This window comes from Thunnus albacares, chromosome 17 (assembly GCF_914725855.1).
Source record: "Thunnus albacares chromosome 17, fThuAlb1.1, whole genome shotgun sequence".
In the NCBI taxonomy this organism is placed as follows: domain Eukaryota; kingdom Metazoa; phylum Chordata; class Actinopteri; order Scombriformes; family Scombridae; genus Thunnus; species Thunnus albacares.
The window spans coordinates 19,631,111-19,652,699 of record NC_058122.1 but is presented as its reverse complement, the minus strand read 5'-3'; the positions used below and the strand labels follow the sequence as shown (position 1 = coordinate 19,652,699).

General features: G+C 38.9%; 2 protein-coding genes across 5 annotated transcripts; one reads left to right on the top strand and one right to left on the bottom strand.

The window, feature by feature from the left end:
- Nucleotides 1–4,581: 4,581 nt before the first annotated feature.
- On the top strand, nt 4,582–8,534 carry mpg (N-methylpurine DNA glycosylase). Its single transcript, XM_044331956.1, has 3 exons — nt 4,582–5,013; nt 7,304–7,508; nt 7,784–8,534. The coding sequence occupies exons 1-3, from the start codon at nt 4,756–4,758 to the stop codon at nt 8,161–8,163; spliced, it is 843 nt and encodes a 280-aa protein (XP_044187891.1). The 5' UTR covers nt 4,582–4,755; the 3' UTR covers nt 8,164–8,534.
- Nucleotides 8,535–8,907: 373 nt separating this feature from the next.
- nprl3 (NPR3-like, GATOR1 complex subunit) lies at nt 8,908–21,376 on the bottom strand. 4 transcript variants are annotated; one of them, XM_044331952.1, is made up of 14 exons: nt 20,928–21,376; nt 19,509–19,578; nt 17,751–17,789; nt 16,850–16,982; nt 15,549–15,623; nt 14,145–14,298; nt 13,868–13,949; nt 13,625–13,762; nt 12,336–12,492; nt 11,647–11,753; nt 11,163–11,292; nt 10,005–10,194; nt 9,716–9,908; nt 8,908–9,286 (listed from the first exon to the last, which is right to left on the bottom strand). In XM_044331952.1, the coding sequence occupies exons 1-14, from the start codon at nt 21,121–21,123 to the stop codon at nt 9,121–9,123; spliced, it is 1,830 nt and encodes a 609-aa protein (XP_044187887.1). In that variant the 5' UTR covers nt 21,124–21,376; the 3' UTR covers nt 8,908–9,120. The 4 variants fall into 4 exon arrangements, with proteins under 4 accessions (XP_044187887.1, XP_044187889.1, XP_044187888.1 ...); XM_044331954.1 differs by having other exon boundaries at nt 21,311–21,334; XM_044331953.1 differs by lacking the exon at nt 17,751–17,789.
- Nucleotides 21,377–21,589: the final 213 nt, after the last annotated feature.

The following is a 21,589-nucleotide window of genomic DNA, read 5'->3' as shown; positions in this document are numbered from 1 at the left end:
ATGAGGTCACAGTAATTAAAGGTGATGTTTCCCCCGGGATAGTAGAGGGTTGAAGCTGGGGCAAAAGCTACAATTAGGAAGCGACGCAGGACCTGTAGGAGCACTCAAGGCCCCCTGAAGCCCCATCTATCAGACACAGATAAAAGGGTTGAGTGCAAGGGTAATGTTTAACCAAAAAGACATTGTCAGACGCTCCATAAACAGTTTCCTCTTTCTTCAAGCAAGCAGAGAAGTGGAGGAGAGACCATAATTTCTGGGTTAAGACCACAGTGGGGTTGTTGCTCGTACATGGGTGACATGGTTTACTCCACCAAAGAAATATTCAAAACAGGCCAAACACAAGTATGTGACATTTTTAAAATAAGCTTTTCTGGGTCTATTAAATTTGCTGTGACTATAAGTCAGAATTGTTGGCATCTTTGTAGCCCTAAAGGAAACATACTTTCATCCACAATCTAATAAAATGAGTTGTTAAGGTTTTATTTGCTGCTACTGTTGATCAAAATCACTATCAAAGCTGGGTAACACTTAAGTCAGTGAGTTGAAATACAGCGCTTGCTGATTTCATTCAGTGATAGACCCCAAACTGTGTATTACTGGCAAAAGGCCACCTACTGTACTGCTCCAAAATACCACAGCAGAAGGAAGTTGTTAAAGAAATCAAAGAAGGCAGAAAAGATGTTGGTGTGTGGTCGTGTTGAGCAGATTTATACTCCGTTCTTTTTTGTGATAGGACCAGTAAGATCCTCCAAAAGGCCCTCCCTCCCTCCCTCCCTGACTCATCGGTTGCTTCCGTTGAAAGCTACAGGTGTGAACTGAGACAAGGAAACTGTTATCAGAGTAAAATGAGAAAGGTGAGGCTTAATCAATAAACCAAAAAGCTGGAAAGGTCTGGGAGTTTTTGTCTTTTAATGATCTACTAAAACAGCCCTCAAACTGTCATTGACTCTCTCATTTATGCTTGGATTCTGCATTGACAGTGAATAGAGAGGATATAATCATATCTGTTTCTTAAGTGTGTCTCTGCTGAATAGGTGGAGACCGAACTCTCTGAACCCGCCCCTCAACTCAAGTAATACATCATTAATTTTCTAAAATGCAGAACAAACCGAACAAAACCATATGTGCTTTGTGGACACATACGGAAACTTTTAAATTCCCAGCCGTGTGCATATAGTAAGTACATGCATGCATGGTATTCTCCAACCTGTCTTTATCAACCAGTGCTTCTGTAAAACAAACAAACAAACAAAAAAACTGTGGGCATGAGAGCTCAGGTGTGGAAAAAGACAAACCTGTTCCTTCATAAGCATATCTCTGTTGTGTAGGTACATGAACCAGGTCTCATTTGAAGTAACCCTACATACCCCTCCTCTTGGGAGCCCAGCCACCTGTGCAGAACACACTACACCTCTGCAGCTACAAGAACGGAGGCACATGAATCATTAATTATCACCAATTAATAATTAATCCCATCAAATCCTGAGGATACAGATGACTACCAGGTTCTGCCACTCATAGACTTGGTATGAAAGAGGCCTCTGTAGTTACACTGTTGTATATGAGATCATTACTTATTACAAAAATGGTTGCGGTTAAAATCTCCTCCAAGAGATGACTCATTCATGGGGGCATATGATGATTTAAATATAGTATAAGAGGTTATTTCAGAAGCTCAAAAGCTATGATACATTGCCACTAATAGTTTGCTGTGTTTATTTACAACACAGAATATCAAGGATGTCCTTTTTTTAAATCATGACTCTCATATAAAAGAGATGCAACATTAAGTCTCCCACAGTAATGATAGCAGTACAGCGCCTCCTGCAGAAACACGACCACTGTAGTACTTGATTTGTTTATGTGCTTTCAAGAATTCTTGACATTTCCTTTAGACTGACATTTTCCTCAGGGAAAGTATTTTAATTATTCTAATTCAAGTGGTGTGACTATCTGACTTTTGCACCGATGGCATTCAGACCTCAGATTTCATAAATATAAAAAGATTTGCCAGTCCATTAGTCATTTGTTTGATGTATTTTCATACAGCCTGAAGAAAATCAAACTTAGCAGTGCTGTTGCTGTAATGAAACTTTATACAATACATGAAGATATATTTACAGATTCATGAAAAGTTAGAGCAAAGTGAAACAATTGACTATTTTGTACACTTTCTCAAAAGTAATCATACCCTTTATCAAAAGTAAATATTAGGAGTTACTTCCTTCCTAAACACTGCAGGACAAGAGGATATCATGTGGAGCAGATCAACCCTTATTCTTCATAGGACTCTCTGACTCACGGTGTAGTAAGATATTTTCAGTCTGGCTGCTTTCTGCTCGTCCATCTGCACAAGCAGATGAGTCTTTGGTGTCCCTGCCCAGCGTCACTATCGCTGTGGGGACTGCTGGAGTTGAAAGTGATCCAGAATGTAATGCTACAGCCAAGCTGTAGCTGCTAAGATTATCAGAGGCAGCAACAATGAAAGCTGCCCAACCCGGACTTCACCATCGCTGCTGACAGGCAGTGGAATCACAGTTAAAGCAAACAACGGCCTTCACCGGTCCACCAGCCATGACAATGACAAAGTCAACAACCCCAAATGCCAGAACTCTTCTACTGAACATGCTCAGCAGATTTCTGTCTGGTTCCTATCCTCCCTCAATAACTCAGTCCGGGTATTTATGTCCATAATTATTCATTGTTGTTATGTATTTCCATTAGAAATACAACTGTTCTGACACTACAGTAGCATGAAGTTACCTGCAAAGAGTAGGTGCAGTGACACACAATAACTAGCCATGCAAATATTTGACCTGAGAATTTTCATGACACTTTTTTTTTTTTTATGTTGCTGCAGTATATCAGTTGACCCTCAATCCTATGACATATTCCCTCCACCTATCTCTGCAATGCCATAAACCACTTCACAAGCATGTTGCACTTTCTGGCACCTCTCCATAGATCTGACTAACCGAAGGAGAGAGGGGGGAGAAATGTCTTGACTGCTATCATTACATTCCTCTTACAGTCACTAAAGGTTTGCCATAAGCTCAATCTGTGCCAAAACATTTAGCAGAGTATTGAGAAGTTGACATTGATTATGACATGCAGTATATGTCACATAAAGTTATATATACATAAAGCATTGAAACATGAACCTCAAATATGTTTCTTTAGTGTGCCACCCTGTTACTGGAATCGACAAATGTACTTCACTTGCAGACTCCTTCTTCCATATAAGATCATTGCAGATAAAGTTAACAAGAAGCTGCAGCTTCAAAGAACCAACACTGCTACAGGACAGAAGGAGAAGAGTCCTAGTCAGAGCACAAAGACTTCCCAGACTAAAGACGGGGATGTATCAAAGCTCATGCAGCTGAAGAAAGCTCAGGCCGGAGTTAAGTCCAGGAGGCAGAAAAACAAGGCTGTTGAACATCGGAAACGAGGAAAGGCCCTGGATATGAAGAAGAATTGAATCTAAGTGTAAAGTTGCAGTAGGAACAGAAAGTATAACTGACGAAGGCCATCGACCTTGTTCCTTGCAATGCGGAAAACTAATCCATCTCCCAGCAGACCCGGCCTGCACAGGCTACAGAGATTGAGAAGGTCAATCTGCAGCTAAAAAGATATTCAGTTATTACTCTAAATGGCTGGGAAGGAGAAAAAGGCGCCCTCAAAGTACAACGTGTACTCAAGGATCAACTGTTGACTGGTCAATCAAAAGAAGCCGTGCAGAACTAGGATATAGATGAACTCTTTAAGAGCTCCAGCTGCAGCTACAAAAAGCTCAGAGTGTATGTTTTACTTCAGTAGTAGAAATTAAATTAACACTGACATGTGCTCCTCTTTAAAAGCCTCAACCACTCTGTCATCTTCAGCATTACAATACCAGTCAAAAGTTTGGACACACTTTCCCAATGAGAAAGTGTGTCCAAACTTTTGACTGGTATTGCATATTGAAAATTATTTTTTTCAACAATATCAGTAGTATGAGAAATCAATTTACCTCAAATATTACATAATTTAATCTATTAAAAATATCAATTCATTGAACCTCTATGTATTACCCATATATCAGTCTATTTGTCCATTTAGAAATCAAACAATGCTTGCAGTCGTTAGCTTTAAGATCCAAACAACACACACAACAAACTTTGTACTTCTCTCATGAAGTTGTAGTCTGCACCACAATCATGTCACACACACTTCCAGAAAGCCACATGAGCCTACAGTGCCTGAGGCCAAACTGGCGCCATCCACTTCCTGGGCACAGGCAGGCATGAGCACACCGGCTCTATTTATAACTTCTTATTAGAGCCAGACTGTTTTCAAATGAGGCTGAAAAGATAAGACAGCAGCAGGAAAAGGCCACTGTTCCGTGGCTTTTACCTATCAGCAAAATTGGCTGATACGTGTAGTGGGGAAAAAAATAAAGTTATGTTTGGCAATTTTGTAGAAAAACAGAAAACGGACCTTCCTCACACAGCCTAAAGTGACACCAGGAAAAAAAAACAAGACACATAAAAGAGTCAAACACTTAAAACATCCTTCAGGCTGACATGGTGCGCGGTCCCTTTAAGAGCTGCAAAACAATCACACTTCCTTCCTGTTAGCATTAGCATAGACCACCTCAAGAGAGACTGGAATAAACACTGTGGTAAATGGTTTAAAAATATACCATGGTTTTGCCGAGTTTATAAAGAGACAGTGACTGAGAAGGTGTTATTTTTAAGTCGGAGGTGTTTTCCGGTAATGGCAGGGCGAAAAAGAAAGCTGCTCTCACTGACAGCAGCAGCAGCAGCAGCAGCAGCAAATACACATGACAACCAGCCGGATTTGAAATTAAAGGTTTCACCTGCAAAACAGAAGAAGCCCATTCAAAATCCTCAAAGTGCTGAGACCGAGCAAAGTCATTATTTCACCAAAACTAAACCAGACCTGCAGCACAGACTGGGAGAAGAGTTTTTCAAACAACCTTGCATCAGTTTGGCTAAAGCATTCCTCGGCAAGGTAATAATGCCAGCTTGATTTTACACCCGTTTATTTAGTCAGGGAGATATTTGAAAGCCATATAATGATTTATTGGGAGGTATGCTTGTAATAAACTCCTCATTCATGTCAGTAGCTCATTAAAAATGCCCTTCAAACATGGTTCAAGGTGTAGGCTATATAAATACTTTGAATAATAATTTATGTCTGAAAAAAAATCCAGTTGTGTTGTTGAAATCCTTAAAATAACATTTTCTCTTTCTTCCTCATTAAATATTCCTGAATCTATAAATATGCAAATACATTTAATTTCAACTGCTGGACACAAGATGTCTCCTACTTAACTTTAAAGTATATTCTTAGAGTTTATGCACTGGAGGCTTCAAGTCTCCACATCACACTTGTGTAAGTTGAATATTGGACCAGGATTGGCTTCCAAACTATTTGTGATGTCACTAATCCTGCTCGCACCTTTTAAAACTAGATTTTCAATGAGCACAGAGAAACTTTTCACTTTCAGTAGATGCAAGTGAGAGCAGCCATCTAGTGTCAAACCCTGCACAGTGAAGTTCAAACATCCAACTGAAGGAACAAGATGAAAAACATATTTCTGAGTGGAGGGGGATTTTAAAACTTTTAATGGATAGCATTTAGGATTTAGGATAACAAATTGTGTCCAGTCTGGCAACACTTTGATATGTTTAAGCTATAAGGACCTTGAGGCAAGACATAACCTTATCTGACAATCTTGCCACTTAATCAGGTTATTTTGTGTTTCATGCAGGAGTTTCATTTAAGACCCCCTCTAGGCATGTTTGAAGATGTCAGAAAAATACCCTGCTTTGATTAAAAATGTGTGTCTGATATGGTTTCCCCCCCCAAAAAAGTTCAATTACCTCCTTAAAAGTCCTTAAAATGACTGGAAAATCCAGAATCTATGAGCATGCAAATATATTTTTTTTATTTCAAAAGTTTAAATGCTGGACAAAATATGTTTCCCACGTTACTGTAAAGTCCATTCTCAGTGTTTGTGCGCTGGAGGCTTCAAGTCGCAGCTGTAGTTGCATATCCAGTTGTGTGAGTCGTTGTGATGTCACAAATCACACTGTAGGCCCAGCCCTTAAACTCAGATCTAAGGTGAGAACAGAGAAACTTTCAGCAGATGGATGTGAAAAGAGCCATCTAGTGTCAAACTCTGCAGATAGATCATTCTGCACAGTGAAGTTCAAACATCCAACTGAAGGAACAAGAAGAAAAACATTTTTTTTTTTGAGTGGAGGGGTACATTAAAACTTTTAATGGATAGCATTTAGGATTTAGGATAACAAATTGTGTCCAGTCTGGTGTCGCTTTGATATGTGAAAGCTATAAGGACCCGAGGCAAGACATAACCTTATCTGACAGTCTTGCCACTTAATCAGGTTGTTCTGTGTTTCATGCAGGAGTCTCGTTAAAGACCCCCTCTAGACATGTTTAAAGATATCAGAAAAATACTCTGCTTTGACTAAGCTAAAACATTCAACCGAAAAAAACCCAAACATTTTTGACTGGAGGGGGACTGTAAGTAACCTGTCAGTTCAGTCTTTTCAATCTCTCCTTAACGCTGTATAGAGGTATTTCACCTCAAACCTTACTTCAGCCTACACGGTCTTGCAAAACCCAAGACCACAATAAAATGCATCCAGAACACTCGCCTTAAATGTAGGGCTGCAACTACTGATTGTTTAAAATGTCAGAAAACATTGAAAAATGCTCATTACAAGTTCCCAGAGCCATATGGTGACATCTGCAAATATCTTGTTTTGTTTAATCAACTGTCAAAAGATATTCAGTTTACTATTATAGAAGAAAACCAGAAGATATTCACATAGGCTATGAGAAGCTTCAACCAGTGAATGTCTGCCATTTTTGATTAATCAGTCATTAAAATTATTGCCAATCAATTTTCTGTTGATCAAATAAATTCTTTAAAATTCAAATTTGCTTTATTGGCATGAATGTCACAACAACAATATTGCCAAAGCATCAAGAGTCAATGAAACAAATATATATAGTATACCTATGTATATATATATATACAGTATATCCTATGCATGTATATGTATGTGTGTGTCTAGGTCATTCGCTGTCCCTCAGGTTCTGGTATGTTAATACATAATGGGCAGCAAGATATGCCCTGTCTCCTTCTTCTAGGACTATTTTTAATTTTGATAGGTCATTAAGCTCTTTTTTAATTAACTAACTCATCATCTCTGCCTAAAATGTGACTGCTGTGTGAAAAGATAATCTGTCTGGTGCCTTGTCCCTGCAGGTGTTGGTCCACAGGTGTGTGGATGGTACTGAGCTGAGAGGACGAATAGTGGAGACTGAAGCCTACCTCGGAGGAGAGGACAAAGCTTCACACTCAGCAGGGGGAAAACGCACAGAGAGGAACATGGCCATGTTCATGAAGCCAGGCACAATCTATGTGTATCCAATCTATGGCATCTACCTCTGTATGAACGTGTCTAGTCAAGGTAAAAGCATTACCCACCCAGGGTGACGTAAAGTAGAAATACCTGCCCCGTGATGAGATCATTGGGCGTTAGCTGTTTTTTCCTAGAGATGCTTGCAAACAGAAAATACATAATGATTTTTTTGGTGATGACCTCTAAGTGTTGTTAATGTTATTAATATGACATTAAACGTACACAGTGGTTTGTGTTTTCTATTGTCAGTGTGTAAAGGGCAAAAGGAAGGAGACAGAGTGGAGCCGTGCTGACTGATGAATATTGTGTGCTGTGTTGCACAGGGGAGGGTGCTGCTGTGCTGTTGCGCTCCCTTGAGCCCCTGCAGGGTCAGTCAGTCATGAGGCAGCTGAGAGCAGCCAGACGCAAAGAGGGAGCCCGACAATTAAAGGACAAAGAGCTCTGCAATGGGCCTTCGAAGCTGTGCCAGGCTCTGGATATACCCCGCTGTTTTGACCGTCGAGATCTTGCCTCAGACCCAGAGGTGTGGCTAGAGAGGGACCCCGACACAAATCCAGCAGAACCATATGATGTAGTATCAGCACCACGCATTGGAATCGAGTCCCATGGTGAATGGGCCAAGAAGCCATTGAGGTTTTATCTTCGTGGGCACCCCTGCGTTAGTGTAGTGAATAAGGAGGCAGAAAGACTGTCACCGTCTTGAACTGTAGTGAAGGATTTAGATTCCTCAGATGTGAAGTCTGTCACAGGGGAGCAGAATGTCAGCAGAACTTGACAGGCAGTATAAAAACTTGAGAAGTTTCTATTTCCTTTGCTGGGATACACTACTTCTTACACAAGTAGGATGAAATAAGTCCATTAATATTTTTAGAATTTTGAAGTCCTCAGAAAGTTAAGATGGCTGAATAACGTCCAAAAATATAAATTCTAATCTGCATAAATCATCCAAAAATATTTCTCATCCGTTTTGTAAGCATTAACATATTTTGGCACCATATTTTCATGGTACTGATGCAAATTTGTATTGTAAAGTTCTAGATTAGCATTTATTTATAAGTCACAATTTATCAATGCCTACATTGGGGAAAAAAAATCTGTTCTGAAATGTACCTTTTCTTATTCCATCTTTTTAAATAAACATTCATACTTGAGAAATTCTCCTCTCAGTGACTCAGTGATTTTGCAGATGTTTGGAACGCTCTGCTTCCCTCAAAGCAAAAACAGCCCTGTCTGATGTTTGGAGTCCTCCTTTTCTCTCTGTCTTTCTCTCCCCACCTCTGGGATTCCTGAGGAGAGGTAGCTGGAGGTCTGGAATGATCATTACTCAGTGTGTACCCCTCTGTGGTCAGTACAGATGATCTAACACATCTGGGACAGGGGAAGATGATGTCAAACCCCCACTAAGCTAATCCCCCCCAGGATTCAGAGTGAACACTTGAGGCGTGTCTGGTATGTACAAAATAATTTAATATTGTAAACAATATTTGGCTCATAAAGGAAAAAAAACGCGTTCTACATTTCGTAAATCTGCACACATTAATGCAAATGAGCTCATTTTAAAACATTGTTGAGCAACAGTACTTAGCTGTGAGCACAGCAGGCTATTAACCGCTGTCGAACTGACATCTTTTCCATGAGGGCTGATACCGTCTCTGTGCCACTACTCCATCGGTGACTGAAAGATTGAAATAATAGGATCCTCATGGTTGGTCACCACAAGGACACTGCGGAACTTGTCAAACAGCGTCTTGAGCTGAGAGCGCCTCATGTTCTCATTGTACATAATCTCTTCCAGGTGGTGATGTCCCCGGAAATAATGCAGCAGCCTGGAAGGAGTCGACATAAGAGGCAGAAAAAATGGGTTGAGAGCTTGACTTTCACTGAATCATTAGCTGTGTAAATCAAGCACGAGACGGGGCTTTTGCAGCTCTTATGACATCTTTCTTTACTGTACAGTGGGTAAAGCACAGCAATGATTAACTGATTGGTGAGCTTTCTAGACACTTTTCTGTTTTCAATATTTGCACAACTAATAGCTGGCAAATTTACATTTCTAATTTTCACAATTTCACAAATATTTTCTTATTTCCTAATAGAAATAGCATTAATAGTGATTCATAACATCACAAGTCACTTAATCCTTACTAAAATGTATGACATCTGCTAATCTTTCTATCTAAAAGCAGAGAAACACTTGGTGCACTAAAAAAGCACAGAATATGCACTAGTCATTTGTTAGAAGCAGGCTAAATTACCTGGCAAACATCCGCAGATCTTCTGGATTTTGTGCAGCAGGGATATTAAGAATAACCTGCCTCTCGTGCTCCGACAGGCTGGCAAGCAGCGTCTCTGTCATCCTCTTGTTGAGAGGCGAGTCCCCACCAGGCAACAGCTCTGCACTGGAGTTGTCCATACTGGGACTGGTTAGGGTCATGTCATCACTACTGGCTACACACAGGGGGAGAGACAGATGTTCATAAATTAGCTATTACCGTGTTACACCTGTAAGAGCTGGACAAAGGAGTGAGCTGAGAGAGAACATACTTGGGGAACCGAAGCTAAGAGCGCTTGGGGTGCTGAGACTGCGGCCCCCTACTCGGGCAGGCAGCGGGGGGTCTTCATCCCTCGTCCCGGGCTCATCTTCGCTGGGCGGTACCAACAGACAGACGTAAGTGTGCAGTTGGATGAGAAGGCGGCGCTGGAGCATCCACACCACCATCTGGATCAGCTGGGCCTGGTCAGACAGTATCACAGCTGAGCACACTCATGTCTCTAACCAGGTCAAATATGTTTCAAATCAGCAGAGGGTACCGTACAAACTCAAAATACAGCCGCAAGAAAGAGCCGTGGCTCTGATCTTGTTCTCATGAAAAATAGAGGCTGCAGGCACTGGAGCTGATGTCCCTTTGCCATATATAATTCATCACTGATGCCCGAACAGCACTGCCAAAATGAGATGGGTCAGAGGAGAAAACCTGATGGTTCTGCTCATCCAGTATGATATAAAATAAGTTTACAGTAATAGCTCTATAAATACTACAGACTTACTGGGAAAACGCAACTTCACTTTGTTTAGTTTTAATTTGTACAAAAATGTCTGTCTTTGTTCATATGTCAGAACAAACTCTCAACTGGGGAGACTGGTTCCTGGTACTATGCAGTGCTCGAAGTGGGCTGGTACTCACTGGTACACAGTACCAGCACTTCTACATTTTACTCTTTGGTGTACCGTGACATTTTCTTGTGTACCGGCACTTCTCACAAGCTGCTGCCCTCTCCATAACAGGTTCTCTGGGCGATTCATAATTGCTCTAAATACCCAGGGGGCACTAGGTGACGCTCACCTGCCTGCTTTTCTCTGTCTACGGCTAGTCTAAGTAACATTACATTAACCTTACAATAATGTTTTCATCACACCCCAGCAGAGTCCTTCATTGCACCACAAACCAAAGCTGGTGTGGATAGCCTGAGGGACATCTGGACATAGAGTTTGGTGATGCAGAGGTGCTTCGTTTGTGTGGCACACTAACAGTAGAGAGAAGATAAAGTATCCAGGGATTTCACCGGGAATACAAGGAACTAAGGGCATCCCGGTCTGATGACTTCATTGCACCTTAAAGTATGTACAGTATTTTTGCTGTCTGTGCATGTAGTCCAGTGTGGAAGAGTAAGGTTATTTGTGTATTTGTACAATAGTCCTACCTCCTGTGCAGGAGCCTCCAGGGGGTTTCTGAACTCGGCCAGGGAGACTGGCAGTGAGAACTTTGCTAACATGGAGGGCAGATCATGACCAGGAAACTGCTGGGCAAACTGCTCAGCCAGTGGTGAGTATCTATCAGGGGAGAGATGGCACACGTTATTCTACAACACATAACTTTTCCGTGAACACAGCTCCTTTGAATTTATCATCAATCAATGTCGTAAAGGAAACTCTGTAAAGTCTAAAATAAACAGAAGAAAATGAAAAGTGCTGCCAATGGGTCAGTCCAATTCTTTCATAGCACAGTTTTGGGCGATTAAACGAATACAGACTTTGGAAATCAGCATGTAATTTTAATAAAGACAAGTTTTTGAGACCAGTGTATGTGAGGCAATGGCACAAATGAGTGTTCAGCAATAAAATGGTTCATTAGCGCTACATTTACTAGTACAGCCAACTGGCTTATATCAAACCATGGCCACTCACAGGCAGATGTTGGCATGAGGAGACAGCATGTAGACGTTGTTCTCACACAGCGGGTAGATGATGATCGCTTTGCCCCAGTAAACCAAATGAGCTGCGATTTGAAAGATCTGAGAAGGAAAATAATTTAAATATAATATAAAATTATGTGAAATAATACAATCTAAACAACAAAAAGCTTTACAACTGAAAACCAGCTATTGAAAGAAAATATAAAAACTTCTTGTACTACACTTGGGAACTTTCTCAGAATCGATTTGGATGTACATATATTGTCCACTAGATGGCAGTAAGACACCATAAACACAACAAGCTCTCTACTTTAACATAAAAAACTACATTACTCCCATTGCTGTACATGTATTCATGTTTCTCCATTTCAGAAAGTGTTCTCTTCATTTACAACACACAAATAAGTGGATCAAGATCTTTGATTCTCCCTATATTATGCATGCACTGATCAAATCTATACATGTACTGCATGCATAAATTTGATGACATTCATGACATTTTGAGCTCTATATTTAAATACAGCTGCCAAACTCTCTGTATTTGTGATGACTGAATGAGCTAATGCACTTATACATAAAGTGGTCTTGTAGTTTTACTTTTTGTTTATTTGTGTATTTATTTTGAGACATCCGGTGTTGTGAATTACAGCGGTGATAAGAGGTGGTGAGACTGTTCTGCACCTGAAGTAGGGCTAGGTCAGCATCCTGTGCAAGCTGCTGCAGGTTTTTCACCGCTGAGCAGGTTTTGATGAGGCGCACCATCGCAGGCGAGCAGTCCAGAGGAAGCTGGCTCAGCAGTGCCTTTTCACTTTCCAGTAGCAGCAGAGCGTGATAGGGCCTGGAGGATCACACAACATATACAGCTGAGCAAACAGATGTCCTCTTTAGGGGGTTCGAGCTACCTTCTGCAGGAAACAACTTTACTACCAGTCATTTTATAGTAAAACTATGTGTATCTGAGAACACAAACTGAATACACTGAATAAAAAATAAAATCTTAAATCTTTCTGGACAGCTGGTGTGATTTCATGGCTAAAATATATTTACGCAAATATCAGCTGGCTTAACTATTTATGCACATTTTCTTGAGCAAGACAGAAATACAGAGATAAGAGTGGATCACAACTCTGATGTAATTATGCTGAAGCAACAATAGGTGGCAGTATAGCCCACAGAAAACTCTGTTTCTTTAAATGCTATAAATAGTTATTGCTGAAGTGCAAAATACACAACCCTCCATTACATGTTACACACAACTCATTTGACATAATAAACTGAGGATATGAGACCATGTCGTATTGGTCTATAAGTACATGTATGTGTTTGTAGTAGAGTCATGAGTTTATGAACTATAATTAGTCTTTTTCTTTATCCAGATCAGTTGAAGATATTCTACCTTTCATATTCAGAACTTACAATTACAGACTGATCATAATTTGCTTGACCTGCAACCAAGTAATCTTAACAAATGAACATTATGCTGCTGTCAAGTATTTAGTAGAGCATAAATAAACAATATAAACATGAGGATAAACGGTCAAAATGTTCTTTTATCCCCAACAAATATGACATTTATGGGCAGAGAAGAAGGAATCTGTCAATTTAAGTGTAATGTCTTTAAATATTGCATAAGAAAAGGTGTTATCTGTTATAACACTTGTAATAACACTTCCTACATATGTTTCTGCTTTGAGATGGGGACCAGTGGGTGGAGTATGTGTGGGTAGGAGTGATAGGCCATTTTTAGTATGAAAGGGCACAGCTGCTGAATGGCATGTTGAAAGAGTTGCAATTTTTAAAAGGTTCAACCCACCAAAAAAAACAAACACTGAAGCGTAAAGTGTTTTCTACACTGTGTGATTTAACAGAAAATGTATTCTTATGCTATGCAGCTGATCAAATAAAACATGTCTCAAATACCAAAACTACATGACACAAAAATAAAACAGACAGAAAAAATACAAACACACCTTATAGCCTTAAGGCTGCGCTCCAACGCCTCTGGAGGGATATGGTTTCCGCCAATTCTGTGGATCTTGTGCGGTAAACAGAAGCTCACCTCCAGCCAGTTGTTAATATGTAGTCGCACTACACCGGTTGTACAAAGGCTGACAAAACATCAACATCAAAGTCAGCTATATATATATATATATATAATATTCATTGTGCATAGCAAGAAAAACGTTAGAAAAGTTAGAAAAAAAAAACCACACCTGTCATAAGCCTCCTTCAGGTCTCTTGCTAGCTTACATTTGGGTAGAATTTGTCTAAATGGGGACTGGGGGCTTCCATCAGCTGATATCATGAAAAGGAGAGAACACTGTGAAAATATACTCTCACATTTATACTTTCATTTGATAATACGTCACTACAATGTCACTGACAAGCTGCATTGTTCTATAATAACGAACTTTATGAAATGTTATAGTTTGACAGGGACAGAGCTGTGAATTTGATGTCAATCCTCAGGTTTAAAAGTATGTATCTCACTCTCAGTCATGGTGGTAATCTCATCCTGGACGGCGAGCATCAGTTTGGCCTCTCTGGTAAGGTACTGGCAGCGCCGCTCTTCGTGCTGCAGGGCTATAGCGATGCGGCGAGACAGGTTGTGCATGCAGCTGATGACGGAGGGGTCAGCATTAGCCTGCACGGGCCAACGATAAGAGGGAGCCGCTTTTACAATTGTGTCATTTTGACAGAAACATGCTAGTTATATGTTTACAACTCAGTGATTACTAGTATTACACTGTGTTTAAAACACAGTTCACATTCATGTCAGACATTACCATTCTGTTGTTAACTGTCAAACATATTTGGGCCTTGAAAATTTATGTGACCTTTACGCGAAGGGAAGATCTTAATATGTCACTTAACAATGAAAGAATTCTATTAATGAAATGATTGAAATTTATACTAAAAAATTAAGTGTAATGATAATACTTTTCTGTTTTGTTTCTGTCACAATCAGTAACAACATGATACAGAATGCTCATCATTTTTAAATTTTTCAAATATTTAGCCGATGTCTATTGACAGTTTATTTGCTGTGCCTGTACACTTATCACTAGTAATGAAATCCAATTGACTGTGAGGTTTATAATGAGATTTTAACTAATCTTTGTGGTAATTTTGAGGCTGCAATTTATGTCATACAGCATGGCCTTATACTGAGAGGTGTTTCTGATATTCTGTCATCCTCAGGTATGTAAAAGACAGTTGGAGGGACCAACATCATCTTATGGTGTTGTTAAATAGATTATTTGCTATAATTTTCTTAGAGGATAGATATAAAAACAAAATACATGTATATAATCATATGAATGAACATGTAAACTTATATAAAATAATTTATTGGTGTACAAATTAGAATTGTGAATCCTTTTAAAATTAAATGGTTAAATCTCTTGCAATAGGTTATAAATACACACTGCCGTATAAAAATAACTCAATGGGACTGTTGGAAATGTGCAGGGTTCAAACACCACAGTTGCTGGGTAGATATTAACAAAACATGACAGAGCATTTCTTGTCCCATTTCAGCTGTACTGGGACTTACTGGGTACAGTGACTCAGCATGGGCAGGAACAGGCTCTGCCTTTTTGGGTGGCGTGATTAAGCATAGTCAATTGGTCTCTCCTCCCTCTTGAGTTCCCATGCTCTAACAGATAGACTATACTGGAATATTATCACTCATAAGCACGCCTCCCCATCTACATGTCCCACCCACAGTCAGTTGGCTGAATGTCATCGTTATAAATAAAAATACCAAAAATAAGTTTTACTATCAGCATTTATATATCATGTATTTCCTCTGGTGATTTTCTTGGGTCCACATCTACAAATCACTTAATATGAACAATCAAAAAATCTAAATCATAACAAGACTTTTCATACCCTTAGTGCAAACACCACATTAAACAAGATCATGGTCGGCATTTCTCTCTTAGGCGAAGGATCTGTTTTAGACACCTGTACAAGAAGAAGACACATTTTTCATAAGATGCATAAAATAAACTGTTTGCAAATTGTAAATCTACAGTGTGTAGATTTATATATGATACAGTCAAAGTCAATACTTTATTTCAAAAGCTGTTCAGTTAACAAATATAGAAGAGTGGTATAAATAAATATTGCATGAATATTTAAGTAAAGTGGTTTACACCATAAAACTGCACCCACACAATGTTATGCAACCCTGTAAAATAACTCTGCAATAAATCAACCTTTGTTAACACTGAAATGTTCAGTTTTTGTTGATACTGTTGATGGACCTACATGGTCATTTTTAAGTTGTAAAAAGTATTGTAGTATTGTATTACAGTAAAATGTAAGTTGTTCTTGTTGCTTTTCAAAGGGGCACCTTAAAACAGAATATGTTGCTGTTGGATTGCCGTCTTAGCAACACAGGCAATGATTCATGAGATAAACAAAACTTCTGTCAGTAGGGGGCACTGCTGCAGCTTATACTTATCTGCCAAAGCTCAATGGTTACATAAACTGAGATGGTAATGATGAAATGAGAAATGGTCTTACAGCATAATCAAACCCAGATGGCTTGGACTGATTGATCCGTTACCAATCACAGGTGTCCAATATAGTATATATAATAAAAGACATGTCAGAATTCAAACTCTTAAATGTAGTGATTCTCCAAACAATATCACACTCATTTTGTTGCTCCCCTATATTTAACAGAGCTATGATTTGTTTTCTTCCACATTCAGAATCTGATTCAAAGTTCTTGTGATCACCTATAGAGTTCTGCATAGTCCGTCACCTGCCTGCATTAGAGATCTACTGCAGCCCTATGTCACCAGCAGGTCTCAAAGGTCCTCTGGTCAGGGTTTGCTGGTTGTTCCTAGAGACTGTGCTTTTGAGGTTGTGTCTCCTAAACTTTGGAACTCTCCTCCATTGGATTTAAGATCTGTGGACACTGTTGGCACCTTTAAAAAGCAGCTCAAGACCCATTTGTTCAGACTTGCCTTTGTATAATTTTTCTATTTATTCTGTTTTTTATGTTTTATTTCCTCTGTGAAGTACTTTGTGACATCTCTGTTCTTAAAAGGTGTTACAGAAATAAAGTTACTTACTTACATACTGTAATAGAAGAGGAAGAGACTACGACAAACTGATTTTTTTTTTAACAGTGGTAACAAGTTATCTGGCTTTTCAGTAGGACCTGTTTTGTTCCTCACCTGAATGATGGGAGGATGCTGAAGGAGAGTAGGGTGACCCACAAATCGAACATTGTCTATCTTCAACTCGAACTTCTTTCCGCACATATCAGATTTGGTGGCCAAGATGGTGGCGAGGATGATGTCAGAAAACCTTCAGGACAGAAGAACGCACTTGATAAGGAGAGGTGGCGAGAGAGGTTACGGCACAGAAAACAGCTGTGTTTCAAGTGAGAAACTTTAAATTAGCTTTGTTTGATTACATTTTTCACATTTCCTGTCTCAAAGAGGGGTTTTGCATTAATCAGATGCGTCTGCCTGCAATGTATTTCAGCAGAGTGTAAATAAAAAGCTTGTGTGGCTACTGGAGAGGAGAAATTAGGAAGAGGCCTCCTTGCAGAAAAAAAGTGAAGTCTCTGTATGAATGAAGAATGTGAAAGACTCATGCTGGTTTTACTTTAAGTAACTCATGCTGCGATCAAAGGGATAAAAATCAAAGGCCAGAAAAATGAAGGCCAGAAAAAATTAAACACACAATAGACTTACCCCACCGTCAGAATTGGAAAAGAACGTGAAGTAGTTGCTTTATTGTAGTTTGCATTTGATTTGCATTTTTGTTTTGTCATGGTGAGTCTACATGCTACAGGTAATCAAATTAAATACGAATTAAAACTTTTTAAATTACAGTTTTGAACTATTGGATTTTAATAGAACACGGCATACAGTACAGAGGAAAGCGACACTGAAATCCTGAATTTACCAAAGCACTGATTCACTGGATCTACTACTGATAATTCACAAGGATTTTCTGAGATTAGGATTGGGGATCCATATAGGACATAAAAAAGGAAAGAAGGGGGATTAAAAAAAGACAGGGGTGATCTAAGCATAGGAAAGGTGGTTTAGAATGATTTGGTCTTACCCTGCTACCAACTGTTCGTCAGTTAGTGGAGTTTGTTCTCTGAAATGGGAATTGGGCCATAAAAAAAAGAAGAAAAAAGCAAACAAAAGGGAAAATGCAACACACAGTTGGGCTGAATGCATAAAATGGACATCAAAACAACCCAAACAAACATGTGATACTGTGATGTGAAAATGCTGGTCTGCATGTTGATTACGCCCCTCAAGCAAATAACCAGTCAACCCCTGTGTACGCCAACATGTCGTTAGCGTTGACAAGTTTCCATCTTAAGAACAGTTTATACAGTTAAAACCAACCGCTTGACTATTGTAGGGCTGCAACTAATGATTCATTATCGACTTATCAGCGGATTTTTCCTTCGATTAATCGCAGAAAATATAACAGAAAATAGTGAAAAATGACCATTAAAACAGTCAAAGGTGACATCTTCAAATGTCTTTTTTTGTCCAACCCGCAGTCCAAAATCCAAAGATAATCAGACATTCAAATCTGACATTTTTGGGTGTTTTTTCTTTTAAAAAAACAACATTTGATTGTCAAAATAGTTGCAGTTTAATTTTCTATCGATCATTGCAGCTCCAGATTACTACAATCCATTTTATACTTGTCTTCCTAAAGTTGCTATTACATGACTTCAAATGCTGCTGATATGTTCTTAACTATGACAAAAATGACAGGACATATAACACCTACAGTATATGTATACTGAACTCTGGCTCCCTGTGCCAGCTGTGGTTTATTTTAAAATGAAAAGTTTTTATGAATTAATTTGATTTTATGATTTATGAGTTGTGCACACCATAGATAACAGGCTGTTTACACTTCTATACCCATATAAAAGTTCTCTAAGATGTCAGATATTTTCAAAAAGCTGTATAACGAGTTGGAAGATGGTTTGTGGTGTTTTATTTGTTCGTATTTCAGTGATTATATTCATTTTCATGTGACTCACTATCGGCACGGTTTACACATAAACAACAAATGAAAGTTTATTTAATATACACATGTTGTGAATTTCCCCTCAGGAATCAATAAAGTATTATCTTATATAGGTTTTGTCATTATTATAACAATAATTAAACACATTTTCATACATAACATGAACTACTGTCACATCTGCTGCAACTGTGTACAGCAGTCTACCTCTTTTACTCGGTGGATGAACTTGTCATCCTCTTGTTTTGGTAAAAATCACGAAATGATGCAGCACTGCCACCTATCCTTTTTTTTTTTAACCTATGACCAATTCCTGTTTGTAAGTCTTACCCCTTTTTTTGGAAAAGTCTAACAATTCATTATATGAACCTGTTTGTTTGAAATGTGTAGTAACAATCAGTGTCCCACATTCTCACTAGCAGAACTAACAAAATATAAAGTATATCTGATGTGTTAAGTTTGTTTTTTCACCAGTTATATGTAAACAGCAGCTGGGGCAAAGTCTAAAGGACATTAAACACAAGGTGAGCTGATAGCTTTAGGTTTTGAAGTTCCACCCTTAAAGCGGTTTTTAAAAATTAATTTTGTGGTGTTTAATAAAGCTCAATCACATGGGCTGTGTTAACCATCTCCTCAATTCAACTTGAAAAATACAACGAATTTTGGGGAAAAAATAAAAGATCAAAAGCAAGAGAAGGGACAAAAAAAAAAATGAAAGTAAGTAGCTCATGTGGATCTTAGAACAGGCTGTGTTTCAACCTACTCATTTTCTTACAGTGTATATAATGTAACATTTTATATTGGATGAAGACCAAAAATTACCTTGAATCACCATCCTGATCTTCAAGACCATCCCCCGTCGTATTCAGTGCATACGGACTTCGTTGAGTTGCTTGTGTACAAAAATAACAGTATTAGTTCAAATGATTTAGCCAATTTGAAAAAAACACACAACTTGACATGATATTAAAATAAGAGCCTGAAAGTCCAACATGTGTCAGAAAGATGTTACATAAACTGGGCTGCAACTAACAATTACTTTCATTATTGATTAATCTAATTATCTCAATCAATCCTCTAGTCAATAGAAAATCAGAAAACTGTGAAAAATGCTTCTGAATTCCAGAAAAAAAAAAATCCTAAGAGCTCAAGGTGACATCGTCACATGTTTTGTTTTGTCCAAGCCCAAAACCCCAAAACATAAAAGTTTACTGTCATGTAAGACAAGGAAACAGCCAATTATCCAATCCCGTCTGTCGGTTGAATAATCGACTAATCATTGCAGCTCTACTGTAAACTCAATGCTCCCTTAATGTATGAGTTAGATAATGCATGAATGCACAGGTGAGCTGTTTAACATAATGAATCACAACAACGTAATTCTAAACACTAATTCAAAACAAAGTAAGTAAAAGTAAGTAATTTCACAAAAAGCAGGACGATGATAAATATTCATTCAAGCCAGACGCCCGTTGCGTTGTTGCAATACATAAATAAACAATTTAAATAGAGTGCTACTCCAGATGTTTGACTTTTTCTGTATGTGGCCATAGTTTGTTGTTGTTAAGAGCCTTTCTCAGTGTTGGCAAGAACCAACTCGTGACCTTTGTTGCTCTTTGCCATTTAAGTTTTCCAGTGTTCAACGTGTTGTTTTTATATGACCTACCATTACCATATTTGCCCAATTTACTGTGTTTTTATGGGAAAGAAGGCTGTGACATATCTGGCTTGAACTTCTGGTGGTGAATATGTACCTGCTAGTTTCCTTATGCTGCCATGAAAACTCACTTATATAAGAGTAACTGACAGACATCAGGAACATTGACAGTATATATTCAGCCTTTATAACAATAAGTGTGGACAAAATAACAAGAAAATGGAAAAAGGCCACTGATAAAAGACATTGTGTGTCACACTAATCTCTTCCCATACTAATAAACAGTTTCTTAGAAAGAGTAACAGAGGACACAAGTAGACCTTATCAACACTTATTGAAAGAAATCATATATTCATATTTGCTTCAAATTGAAAACTGTGGCATCAAGATATCATATCCTGTTTATTGCTGGGCTGTTTTTGGGGTTATATTGTATTGTGAGGTGTTTGTTACTTTATCCAGCCCCTGTGAAAGTGTAACCCTATGAAAGTGAGACCTTGGAGGCCCTGGTTACCCTGAATAAAGAGCAGGTGATGAGCTCCTGACTAGTCTCTGGGTAAAGCTGGCATTAATGCTGCGCCTACCTGTAAGAGATGACGGACACTCGGCCACTCTTTGGAAAGGATATCGAAAAAGCAGTTTGTTCCCCCGGCTGCCAGAGCTAACCAGTATGACACTAATTGGGCTGGTTTTATCGCCGCTTTTGTACACGCTATTTTGTGACTGACTGTACATGGATTTTCGGTCATCTGGTAACCCGGCGGAAGGGTTGAACATCATGTTAGCATTATAGCTAACTTTACGCTAGCTGCGACTCGTGTAAAGTCGGTCGCAAACTGAACCAACCAACCAGTAGGTTAGCCCGTATTAATGTTTAACACACTCACACACACACTGACGGTGGGAAAACTACAATATAACTGATTTAAAGGTTGGGGCCTGACTGTCAAATAACGTTACTCCCTACCGCTCATCCGCGTATTCTTGCGATTGTTTTGTGTCACCCTGAAAATTGTTCGACAGGGAACAGAGACAACTACATGATTCCCCTTGCTTCAACGAAAGGCTACTCAATATCTATCTATCTATCTATCTATCTATCTATCTATCTATCTATCTATCTATCTATCTATCTATCTACAGTTAAGCCCAAAATTATTCATACCCATGCCGAATTTTGATTTATAGTGAAATTTTATCTAACCAATAGGTTTCTTCTGGCTGGGAATGACATAAGCATGTGACA